This window comes from Melospiza melodia, chromosome 3 (assembly GCF_035770615.1).
Source record: "Melospiza melodia melodia isolate bMelMel2 chromosome 3, bMelMel2.pri, whole genome shotgun sequence".
NCBI lineage: Eukaryota > Metazoa > Chordata > Aves > Passeriformes > Passerellidae > Melospiza > Melospiza melodia.
The window spans coordinates 132,466,624-132,479,956 of NC_086196.1; the positions used below are offsets into that span (position 1 = coordinate 132,466,624).

The following is a 13,333-nucleotide window of genomic DNA, read 5'->3' on the forward strand; positions in this document are numbered from 1 at the left end:
GGAAAATTACTGTGGCAAGATGGTCCATGGATTTCTCTCTCACTCTCCCAGAGAGGTTATGTATGCTTTAGATTAAAATTAATAAAACCTGAAAAAAACCAGCAATAAATAATCTGAAAAAACAGCAATAAATACTTCTATATAAATTTTTGACATGAGATTCTAAGAATCACAGTTTTGTCAGTTACCCTCATAAGCTCAATTTACTTCCTTGTGCATTTTTTTTATGTCTATCCATACACTTGGACAATGACTCCTCAAATACTGGTTCCAAGGCAATTTAAATTATAGAAAGATTAATAAAATCCTGGTAGAAAAAAGAATAATCTGCCCACAGAGACACGCAAATTTGTCACATTCAGATTCTGGTTAAAATATTAAAATTTAATTAATACCTTTTGAACATACAATTATATCAAGGAAAGAGTAAAGGCATTCAAACAATGGATATAGATCTTAAACAATATTTACAAATTCTGAACTGCAAGTTGACTATAAAGTCACAAATACTTTAAATATTTAGTAGAATATAGTGTAAATTCTTATATAAACTAGATAAACTCAATCTGTTGGGTTTTTCCAGTCATAACAGTCTAATCTTTACATATTATGTACATTAGAATACTAAAAAGTTATAAAATTTTCTTTCTGTTACTATGCAAAGAAATGGAAAATACATCAGCTCTGTCTTACTGTACAATATTCCAATTGAACTTTCTGTAGTGGTCTGCAAAAATAAATGGCACTTTCACATGCAACAAGGCATAAAGTACAACTCTTTTCATTTGCAGTATTCCATCTGAGTGCAAAGTAAACTGCAATGATGCAAATGTCATTTAACCACAGAGTTGGAAATCAAATGTAAACTGTGGAAAGAGATTCTGACAAACTTTTCTCAGATTGAAGTAATAATGAAAAGCATGTAAACTGATTTCCATACAGATCTGTAATTTAAAAAAATGAAAATACAGCATACTGAGAGGTTTGTTATGATGGTATCAGAGCTACCTTGACAACACAATAATGGAGGAAAAGCTGATGGTGCTGTTCTGAAACCCAGCCCCACAATGGGCTGCAGCATCTAAGATGCTCTTCTATTGACAGTTTCCAAAATTACTTCTGCCACTCAGAATTGCACATTAGCAGTCAGATAGGTTTTCTAGACTTCATTATGCCATTGTGTAACCATAGCTTCCACAGTGCAGTGCCACAAGAAGCCTGTCTTTCAGGATTTCTTTACTTGGATATTCAGGTAACTTGAGCATGTTGATACTGGAAATCAAAAAAAAGGAAAAAGAACACAGTTCAGAAAAAACTCAAGAGTAAAGATTTCTGATCAAAAACTCTGAAGAGATCACATGTATGGAATATGTTGTAAGAAATTAAGTTGCTTTACACTTCAGTAAGTTATAATACAGTTATTTAAATTTAATATTCCTTTATTAATTTCACTACATTTAATTAGACAAATTTGAGTTGCAAACAATGAGCAAACATAATGTAACATCTTTTGGGATTAAGCCACCACTTTCATGTTGGAGAGTGAATACTGCAGAAATTGTTTAAATTTTTTTTGACCTTTCAATATGCTAAAGAACTGTACTTTTGACTGTGACTGACATGAAAAAGCCCTGGTTTTAAGATACTTTATTGAGAATAGTTAACATACCATGTGCTTGATGTTGGTAAAAGATTTGCAGTGTATGGCACAGCAGCAATAGTAAAATTTTGCAATCCACTGCCACCCATTATATGGGCAAAGCCACCATGAGGCACCCTGGAACTGAGAAAATGTACAGAAGTTAGAGCAGTGCAATGATGTTATAAGACAAAAAATGTAACATTTACACTGAAAATATCTCTTACTTAGGATAATTTATTTATACTTTTAGGATAATACTTTTACTAAAGTTCCCTTTTTCTTACTGGTATCAAAATTCTCATTGTTTAAAAGTTTTTAATTACAAGACCAAATAACACATCAGTCCACTGACAATAGGCACCATATTGTTTGGCTGACATTTAAGATAATTCTGCCTGCAAGAAGGACTCATTTCTATAACCAGTTTTTGATGCAGAATGTTCATAGAATCAGAATATTCTGAGCTGGAAAGGACCCACAAGGACTGAAATCTACTCCTAACTCTGCAGGGATCACACCCTGTGCCTGAAACTGCAGTCCAAATCCTTCTAGAACTCTGTCAGGCTGGGGCAGTGAGCACTTCCCTGGGGAGCCTGTTCCAGTGCCCAACCACCCTCTGGGGAAAAGACTTGCCCTAACATCCAACCTAAACCTCCCTGACACAGCTTCACATCATTCCCTTGGGCGCTGTCCCTGGTCACAGAGAAGAGATCAGTGCCAGCTCCTGCACTGCCCCTCCTGAGGAAGCTGCAGGCTGCAATGAGCTCTCCAAGGTCCCCTCTCAAGCTCCCCTTCTCCAGGCTGAACAGACCAAGTGTCCTCAGCTGCTCCTTATACAGCTTCCTCTCAAGGCCCTTCACCATCTCCATGGCCTCTCTGGATGCCTTCTAACAGATTTATACCCTTCTTAGATTGTGGCATTATCTCAGTTAAGACAAACATGTCTATTTATGTTTCAAGTTTAAGCTACATCACAAAACAGTTTATTCTCTGATTACTATCTGTGGGACAAATGAGCAAAGTGTCCTTGACATGTCTGTTCATGTACTACATCAGACCAAATATTTCAAGTTACTAATAAACCATTACATCAGTCACACTTATAGCCCAGTGACAAACTATGGCAAAACTAGCACACACTAAAAAATCACTAGCATCTTCTCGAATGCCATCTCACTTAATCATATTACTCTTTTTTTCCCCTTTACCAACATATTATTCAAAGATTACTTCAGGTATAAATGGGAAATAGCCTATTGTTCAGACTCCCTCTCTGTAATTCGAAACTAACAAATAGAATAAAATTCAGGTATTTTCATAATATCAACTTAAGCCAACATACACTACAAGATAACATCTTGCTAGCACTGCTCTTGCACCCACAAAAACCTAAGAAAAAGCCAAAAACCCAGAAGCAAGTGTAACAGAAGAAGTAATGTTTCCACTCACAGGAAAACTACCTAGCAAAAATGCACAAGCATAAACTTTGCTGCTGCTGAATGTGAAGGAGCTGGGACACAACTCACAGTAACACCTTTTAAACACACCTTTTAGAACTAGCTGTAGTATCCAACACATAAATCTGTATTACCCAGCTTAACAACAGCAATGTTGAGCTGTTGTTCAAACACTGCTAGACAAAGTGACCACTATGGAGAGAAGTGCTGATTATTTGCAGTATATAATTTCTGATACAAAAGGAATTGTGCTTACAGGAACAATTCAGAGCAGCAGTAAAGATGGTACATCAGTACTCTCATACCATGGTTTTGGCTCACATTCCAATACAGTCCTGCCTCCTCTGCAATGACTGTTTCTTTCTCCCCTCTGATAAGCATCCCATATTCAAATCAGCAATAAACAGAGACCTAACTGCTGAAAACTTCTTTCAGTCCACTATTATCTAAAAGTTTTTTCAATATAACTTATAATACTTTCCATAAAACAGGTGAAAATCATAAAGCATGGGCAAGGCTTTGAACATTTAAAAGGAAGAGATTGCTGCCAACTTTTGCCTCCAAGAATAAGTTTTCTCTCCAAGCAAAACACTGCCAATATAGTGAAGAAAACCTTCCAAATAGATGCAAGAAATATCACAATAGCTGTGTGCAAAAGCAACAATACAGTTCTATAGCTTTGGAAATTTCTATGTTTACATTTGAATCATGACTTTTCTACTCATTTTTCCACTGACAAGTTTTGCATAAATTTGCATGGAATGAAAACACTGTAGAAGATATTTTAAGCTTGTTTCTTTATGTTTTCTTATTCTTAAATCTATATGACACACATATCTTTCATATTTAACAACTATGCTGAATTTTCCTTAAAAGAGCATAAGCATATTGCTTATTGCTCCACAAAAACTACAGTCCCCAAAGAAGTTCTATACAATCTTTGCAGCTGTAAAATTCAAATAAAGTAGAATTTATCATTCAGAATCTATCAAGTTGTGAACACTTCCTTCCAACTGTTCACTACAAGTTCTAACAGAAGTTGCCAGTAGAAAATTAACAATAAATTAGCCAAATACCATTATAAATATCAAACAGATCAAGAGGAGGAAAAATAAGAAAAGCTTGTAGTATTGGCAATGTCTCAAGCAGCTGTTAGATGAGAAAGAATAAATGGCATCATAAGTGAACTTTCAGATCCCCAACATGAGCCAGAAAAACTTTTAGACTTTTTCTTGGGTGTGCTAAGACCTCCAAATATGTTCAAACTTTGCTCATGACAATTACTCTACTATTAAAAGAGTCTCAAAATTGGTATTAACAATAAATGCAATGTTATCTCCACTGAAACTACAAAAGCAAGACTTCATAAGAGAAAGAGAGAGAGATGTAAAAACGGGGGAAGGATGCAAAAGGAAAAGTTTAAGAAATATTTGTAGATGTCAGAAAAACACTAAAGACTTAATCATAAATCTATTTTATTAAATTCACTAAATTAATTTCATAGTCTTTGATTGGAAAGAAAGAACAGTTCCACTTCACACACACACACACACAAAAATCAAGTAAGTCAAAGTACAGAAGAGAATAAAGGGAAACAGAGGGGAAAAAAAGACTTTTGAATGTAGCCTGACAACCAGGACCCATAGAAACAAATTCTTCACTAAGGCCAGAAAAAACATCATAGTTTGAAATCAGGTATACTTTAAAAGTAAAATTTTACTTAAGGTATCAGCTGACTACTGTACTAGGCTCACAGAAAAGTCAGCATCTAAATCTTCCATTTAGAAGAAAGTAGGAATGTCTGGGGACTTATGTGAAAAAATGCCAGCTGCATATCACTATTAGAGGTAACTTTCAAAAGTTAAATATTTATGGGAAAATAGGGAAAATACATCTATTGCATTTCAAACACTGAAGAAAAAACAAAGGGTTCCTCCTAGGTGATACAGGAAAAAAAATCCTAAACTGATTGTTTTTAAATTCCAGACCAGAGTTCTTAAAGCCACACCAAAAATTTCTTTGCTACTAAGAAGCAAATGGGTAAAAACAAGACAGCAGGTGATTTGTGACCAAAACAAATGACGCTGATGCACATATTAATCAGACAGTGTAACTGTTTACTTGACAGAAAGCACCTCTTAGAGTCCAGTAGATAATCCCAAATGCCATGAAAATACTGAATGCCACTTCAGCATCATTTGGAATGTTTTAAGAAGCATTTGAAACATGACCTTACATTTTAAAGATCCTTATTTGCTATCTAGATTTAGAAATGGACTGGTCCACTAAAAATGAAAGACCAGCAGTTGGCGTGCCCCATATGTGCAGTTACAACTTCAAGAATCATTTCTTCAGAGAACAAAAAGATCAATGTGTGTACAACTAGCTTCTTAAATCATCCATGGTCCCTAAAACCAAGAAAATTCATAATAAAACAAGTGAAACTAATAGAATTTGGAGACCAGGCCATTTGATGATACATCCGTGGCTGTGAAACTCCTTAACATAAAAGGTAGCTTTGATGATCTTAATTTGTATTTTATCTTTGTTTAACCACAAAACTTATACACAAAAGGTCAACTACTCTACTAATCCTAGAATATTAAGGGAACATCAAACCAAGAAGATGCTGTGATCTCTGCCTGCTACCAGAAAAAGACTGGATTGCACTACTCAGGTATGACATTTATGTCTGTGGATCCACTTTGTGAAATGTCTGTCCCCACAAGCTCAACAACTCACCCAGCAACAGGGGCATTTTTTGCTAAAATATTCCCTCACTGCCCCCAAACCATAAGGGAAATAAAAGTGGCTTTCCCTAGAGAACAAACAGAATTTAGAATAGAAAACCTTTATAAAGCAGTCTTCCATAAGGCTACATCTTATCTTGACACACTGCACTAATGTTAAATTCAACTCAGCTTGAGGAGAAGGATATTGTGTATATATTGGCTGAATGTTCTTATCTCATATGTTACAGCCTCAGCTGATTGCTGGAAAAGCCGAGAGTTACATAAACATGCAACAGGAAAAAGAATATAAAGCTCATTTAAATTCACTATGGCCTTGTCAAAAACAGCCTGGACAGCAACAAAGGCCTCTTGCAAAGTGATCAAGTATAATAAATAAGTAATCAATCATTTTGCAGGCAACAGAGACAGCAAAAGTATTAACACACACTTTGTCTACTTCCATCAATGTACAGAACAACCAGTATGCAAAACAGTTTCTAGATGATCTTTTATGGTCTCTCAAGTCTCATTTCAGAGTATCTAGACAATGTATTTGTTCTTACAGAAGAGTCTCTCACCTGCCAGTAACAAACTGTAATAGTAACACTCTCTCTTCCTGAGTTAGTTCTTCCACCACGTCCCAGAACCACTAAATGAAAAAAAGTTAGTTTGTATTTTCCATTAAATACTTGTAGTACTTGAAAATATACTGAGAAAACAATAAATAGAATATATATAAGTTTACTATTTAAATTATGGAATTCTTTGAACCAAATTCATAAATAATTAAGACACTTAATGTAGAAATACAGTTTTAAAATCCTCCATAAATTTCAGCCAAAATAAGCTTCCACAAACACACACATATGATGACAACCACAAAACCACTTTTTTTTTTTTTGATTAAACAGTCTACATTATTCAAAAGAAAAAAAGAAAACAAACAAATAAATAATTTTACCTGAATAACTTGGTCTCCTCTCTCATAGCCACTGGTGTATTCTGTATTTTTTAACCAGTCATTCACATCAATTTCTGGCATACCAGACAACAAGAGCTCCTTCAGGAGAAGCACATAGATTGTCATTAGTCCTCCTGACTAACCACCTATTTCAAGAGTTTATGCTACTTTGAGAAGAATTGCAACCTTATGGAACCGACAACTAAATTTTAATACATGAAGATTCTTGAATTCAGAAAACTTCATATGATCTGTTTAATTTAAGTATTCACCAGCAAGAGAGAAAAATTATTGCCTAAGAACCTACAAGAAAAAATCTCTGAGTCTTGCCATGGCTTCAGACACAATTTGAGATGTGTTGATTACAGAAGATCAAATCACCAACAAGTATTTACTAGAATTTGAATCTGTGACTCAGAAAAAGTAAAGACAATAGACAGCATCTCCTTACTCCTGTTTTCAAGGAAAATATGCAAAGACTTAAAGGCCACAACATGCCAATTCCATACTGAAATTATAATTTAGGGCATTTATTACTGCCACGTGATGTTTCAGGAAGATGGAAATCCTGACTAACTAGAAAAAGCAGGAATACAAATAATGAGATCCTCACTGATAGATGCCCAGGAAACAAAGCCAATGTGAAATCTACAAAATCTTTATTTTGTGGTTATTGAGCTTTGCATCTACATCATTTCTACTGCTGATGAAATATGCTGAACAAAGCACTTAAAAACATGTAGGCATTTCATCTTACCAGTTCATATTCATCAAAAAGTTGGATCAAAGATGGTGGAATGAACATATGGAAGCCTTGTAAAAAGGCATTTATCTGAGGCTGAATGGCTCTTGTCATTCTGAGCTCTGTCACAAGCTGGACATACTCAGCCTGCAATATAGAAAACAATATTAACACAGACCCCAGCAAAACCACACAGTGCTCAAACAAACTCACACACACAAATGCAGTCCTCAATGCATCACAGATCTCTTCCACTGTAAGGTACTAAGAGTCTCTTTCTATTTTTCACATGGAAGCAACCCAAAATAAGCCCCTTCTGCTCTTCTGCCTTCCTTCCTAAGACAATTACAAAACAGAAGTGTTTGAATTGTTACAAAAACCAGTCAAAAAATGGGGACTCAGTCTAGGATAAAGGAAGTAAACAAAACTTCATTTGTCATGCCCAAATCTAACACCACTTCTTAAGCTCAATTAAGACCATAAGCACACCAATGTTTGTAAGCAAAAATACTCTATTTAAGCAAACTGACAGTACTCAGGAAAAAGGGCTAACTTCTGAAGGAATATTTGTGAAACAAAAAGATTCCTTGCTTTCCCCTCCCTGTCTCTGGAAACCTAAAATAAGACATAATAAAGCCTGCAGAGTTTATTAGTCTTAATAAGAATTACATTTTTTTAAAGAAAGTCTTGAAAAATCTCCTTGGTTTTTAAAAAAGAAAACCACCAGAAAACAACTTCCATCATAGCAAGTGAACAGACTATAACATGCTTTAGAGATCTGGGGGCTCCTTTCCCTTTAAAAGATGCCAGCCAGAAAAGGAATCCACCAGAACTTTGCTTTTGTTAAGAACACAAAAGCCTGGGAGGCGTTAATGGAAGAAGGCTTTTAGAGGGAGACAAGTGACTTTTTGAAGGGAAAAGTGCCTACATTAAAATTCTATAAAAATGTCTTATCTACCCTGACCAAATTACACAAGTTTAATAAAGTTTCTTTACTCAAGAAAATAGTTTTCTACCTGAAAACAAAATTTATTCCTAGATTATTTAGGCACTCTGTTTAAAGAAATGTTTTGACTTCGTAATCATGACTCTTAATAAAAAAATCATGAAATGTATCTCCCAATTAAACCATCTCAACTATCAGCTTCCTTCAATAGAATAGTCTTACAAAAATACTACTTTGATTTTTAATTTTAAAATATTTCAACCTAAACTTTTATGTTCTGAACCTGCACAAAAGCAACCAAGCATTTTTTCTTTCCCCCCTTTCTGAGAAAGAGAATATCTATGCAACGTTTCAAAACAGAAGGATACTTGTTAAACCCAGCTCCTTACATCCACAGATGTACAGAGGGGTTGTTTGCAGTTAAAAGGTACTTTAAAATGAATTATCACCATTTTATTAGATTGAGAGAACAATTAATTTGCGAAGTGCTCTGAAGAAGAATATGACCTAAGAATATCTTCAACTGCAGTACTGGTCCCAAAAAATCAAGTTTCAGTGTAGTAATCTCCCCAGGTTGTTTCTACTATCAGTGGAGCTGAAGACAGCTCCCTTCTCTGAGGACTGAGGCAGCCAAAGGAGATTATGTGCACTAAACAAAATTGTCAGTCTGTGAATACGGAAGAAATCAGAAATTTTTGCAATACCAGGATTAAAAACAATGTTAACACTGGTTGTTTTCAATTATCAGAAATGCTTGTTTTACATTTCTTAAACTGTTCTTTTGTAAATTAGGCTACCCAGAAAAACAGGGCTGCGGAAAGAAAAATTCACAACCTTATTTTGAAAAATCAATTTTAAAAAAATTACTTATTTTATGCTTGACAAAAACACTACACTGAACACTTTAATTATGAGAGAAAGCAGTTGCTGTAGTTTAGGTGTACCAAGAAATGTTTAAAATGGCCTGGAACAGCCAAGCATCCTGGCTATCAGCACTGGCGTGTGATGAAAGACCTGCAGCACAGAATTTACATAATACATGTCAGTAAACAACCTGGTCAATTTGTTTTGCTTTCTGTGCACTTCATTTACATTTTTTTCCCCTCTGAAGCCTTAGGAGTACATTACAAAACAGAAATACCTACATAATTTCAGATCTACATATGCATTCCTACATAGTACATAAAGTTATGATCCAGGCTTCTTTAAGGAAGAGAGATTTGATTGAACACACATTAGATGGGCATCACAAATATAATGGCAAAGTCTAGTCTGAGTGAGGGGTTGTTCTGTATTTTACTTTGAGGTAAATAAAGCAGGGATCATGCTTCCTCGATTTCACAATCCCATATACTGTGAGATGAGGATCAATGGCTATGATGAGTTTCAGATCCAGAGAGCAGCTCCATTTTAAAGCTGCCTGGAAAAAAAAATACCTACAATTTTACTGCCAAACAGAATGGCCAGCTCACAGACAGGTTCTGGGAGGACTGAGAAAGCCACAGGATTGTGGAGATCTGCATCATTCTTTAATATAACATAAAGTCAAACCTTGAGTACACCTGATTTTATTTTTTTCCTAAAAAGTAGAAAGCTGCAAAATGATACACAGCAAAGAGCAAAGATAAATTCAGGACAAAGCCTGACTTTTCCCTTTGAAGTCTCTCCATTACCATGAGAAAAGGCATTTGAACCAAGCTATAACTGTATTTCAGCTGGGCTACATGGACAGGAATTGCAAGACATGAATATTTGCATCATCTAATTGTCCCACAACCATTCACCTATTACACAGTTGATATAAGAAAAGAAAATTACCCCATTCAAACAAAATAACACTTTACAAATAGCTCTTACTAGTAGTGCATTTACTCTGTTTCAGTTTTCAATGAGGGAAAGGGGCTGCTGGGTGGTTTCTGTGCAGGGAGGGGCAAGGGTGTGTTTTATTGTGGTTTATTCTGGTTTTGGCACAGGGGATTTTTTGTGTATGTGCTTGTTGTTTATGTTTTTTAAGAGATAAAGATTCATTCATATACAGGTAATCTGCTAGTGTGCATACACAGCAAATTCTTTTGGAAGGTGAATTTTCTTCTCCCAGGGGTATAATAAATACAATGAGTTTTAAACAGTGATCTATTATTCCTTGGGTAAAGGTGGGAAAAAAAAAAAAAAAAAACAAGCTATTACTTGCAGGAGAAAAAAAGGTTTTTGTTTATAAAGTAGACACATTCCTATTTAAACTGATAGAACAGCTAAGCCAAAACATACTGCAAAACTATGTTACATTAAATGAACAGGAAAAAAATCCCCCCAAACCGCTAAAATACACATCTGCAATTTTCAACAACTTGGTCATTGTCAACAACTTCATCAGTGAACAAAACAGTGCCATCTTACAGATGTTTTTTGACTTCACATTTTGCAAGTTCAAATTCAAAAAATGCATTAATATTAATAGTTTCAATCTACCACTAGAGCACCTGTTTCTCACCACCTTCCAAATTAAACCTACACCAACTCTAGTCCCCTCCTGCCATGCTGACAAAGGCTTAATGAGAGAGAGAAGAAGCATCTCTACAGATTTTCAATCACCCTTTTTAGACTGTGCCCTAGCTCTAAAATTAAGAGAGCAAATAAGGCTGACAATGGGTAGTACCCTCATGTGAGCAAAATTCTAATTTTATGCTAGTTGAAAATGGGTTTTAAATAGTTGTTATGAAACTACAATTTATGTTAAATACATCTTTTTTATATACTGAGAAGCTAAGACTGACCAGACACAAGAATCAACATTCACGTTTTCTCCAACAGATAATAAGGAAATTAAGCATCGACTACCTCCACAATTAGACTTCTTTTACCATCTGTATTCTTTCACAAGTGACTGTATTGCAGGAATTGGTGCAGAATCAGGCTAATAAGATGTATTCCTGCTATTGGAATGACATTCTGCCTTAGTGAAAATGAGGATTAAGGCTCCAAGAATCCAGTGCCAATTGCTCCAGCACAGACTGCAATGTCCTTGCAACAAAGGCTGACACCAAGTGGCTGCTCCCAGTGCAGCAGCTGCTGCACCACTCCTGGAGCCAAATGCTTACTGAGCACAGAGAACAGGCTCAGCCAGCCCAACACAAATAGAAATCAGAAATACAACAGAAAAACACGAATAAAAATCAGGACACAAAGCAGACATCAGGACCAAGAGTCAGTGTTATAGAAAACTACAGGTCTACCCCATGACACTCCTGCTGTTACTCAGAACTGTTTAGTCAGGAACTGCAGGATTCTATTAGACTTGTGTTTATCAAAATTTCTAGACAATCTTCAAAATCTGGCTGTGTTTTCCTGTATTTCTTTTTTTGAATTAATGCTGCAGAGGAATCAGGGGCTTTTCAACCTGCTACTATTAAAGTAAATTTAAAAAGCAGGTTATTTCCATACACATCAAGTGACTCACAAATGGCTGAAAAATCTTCCTGCAGACTTTTACTCTGTCCATTAGCTGCATTTAATTAGAGCAATACAGTGCTATAGACTGGCCTAGCAGGCAGCACACTTTGCAATATCACCTATAATTTTATGTTCAGCAATTGCTACTGTTCTACTTCCTGGGTATATACACCCAAGACATAACTTCAGGAATATTTGTAACTTTCAAAATAAATCCTTCATTTAAATTGATCCTGTGTTCCTTCTACAGTTCTATCAGAAAGAACAACCTCAAATCTGAACTCTTTTAAAAATTTTTAGTACTATTTCTGTAACATGCTAACTTAGAAAAAGAGGAAAGAGTGTTGGCAACTGCAATCTTTTTTGTATTTTCTCCAAAACAGGTATACCATTCGTGCTCCTGTTTATTCAGAAAGTCACTCCAAAGGCTTGTACTATGCTATCATCTTCTGAATAAATCTGTACACTCACCTTGTTTTCCTGTGTAACAAGTATACTTGCACCCCCTGGCTTCAATGGCACTTCCTCCATTGCTCCAAACACATCAGTCTCAACAGAGAATGTCAGCTCTAAACCCAGATCACTGATATCATTATCTAAAATCCACTGCAAGTTCTTTGCATACTCTGGATCAATAGATGCTACATCCTGATAATTTACAGGTATGCCTAGGAAAAAAAAAAACAAACAAAGAGACAAAACTGCTCAAATAAATAGGAAAAAGCAAAAAGGATTCTAACTTAATACATGGTAGAAGATTGCCCTCTAGAGAAAAACCAGAATAATGCAGTAATAGCAAATGGGGAAAAGGGATGCTAACTACAGCAGAACTGTGCACACTGTATTTTTAAACTACTACAGAATCAAGCTTCCTCTCTATGCTTTTCCTCCTAGTGAAGCAAATGACATACCACTCAGAAAAAAACAATTTGCACCATTGTAGCTCTCTAATGGATTTCAGTAAAAGCATCTACTCATTCTGAACACAAAATGTTAAATGTTTCCTACAAAGTCTTAAAGTTTTCTACCTACATTTTGGAAATGCAAATACCATATTTCTCTATAACAGTATCTTTTCCCTCAGAGCATTACTTGGGGGGTGAGGGGGAGACAACCTTCCTGTACCCAGAAAACTCTATTACTCTTCAGTGTTCTTCTTTTTAATCATACTTGAAATGAGATCTATCATACAGTTCAAAATTATTATTATTGTTGTTGTTGTTGTTGTTATTGAAATTTTACATTTGAAACTGAACTTGCAAGTAATTTAGAAGCATTAAAAGGAGAGTTGCTAGAAGTCTCACTTTTATCCAGGTATAGAAAGTGCCTATTTACAAACCCCTTCAAAGGGATGTCACTCAAGCACATTTGAGCAAATGGGCCCAGGACAAAGTGACCCTAGT

At 35.5% G+C, this 13,333-nt stretch overlaps 1 protein-coding gene across 6 annotated transcripts in view; it reads right to left on the minus strand.

Moving 5' to 3' along the window:
• Positions 1–363: 363 nt before the first annotated feature.
• Positions 364–13,333, minus strand: part of HACE1 (HECT domain and ankyrin repeat containing E3 ubiquitin protein ligase 1) — a 48,681-nt gene continuing 35,711 nt past the window's right edge. For 5 of the 6 annotated variants that reach the window (XM_063153079.1, XM_063153078.1, XM_063153080.1 and 2 more), the window contains 6 exons: positions 12,402–12,598; positions 7,550–7,681; positions 6,793–6,891; positions 6,410–6,480; positions 1,670–1,783; positions 364–1,272 (listed from right to left, as the gene is read on the minus strand). In XM_063153079.1, the coding sequence (XP_063009149.1) occupies positions 1,170–1,272; positions 1,670–1,783; positions 6,410–6,480; positions 6,793–6,891; positions 7,550–7,681; positions 12,402–12,598 (716 nt within the window). In that variant the 3' untranslated portion in view covers positions 364–1,169. The remainder of the gene's footprint in view (positions 1,273–1,669; positions 1,784–6,409; positions 6,481–6,792; positions 6,892–7,549; positions 7,682–12,401; positions 12,599–13,333) is intronic. The other variant, XM_063153082.1, reaches the window with a different exon arrangement.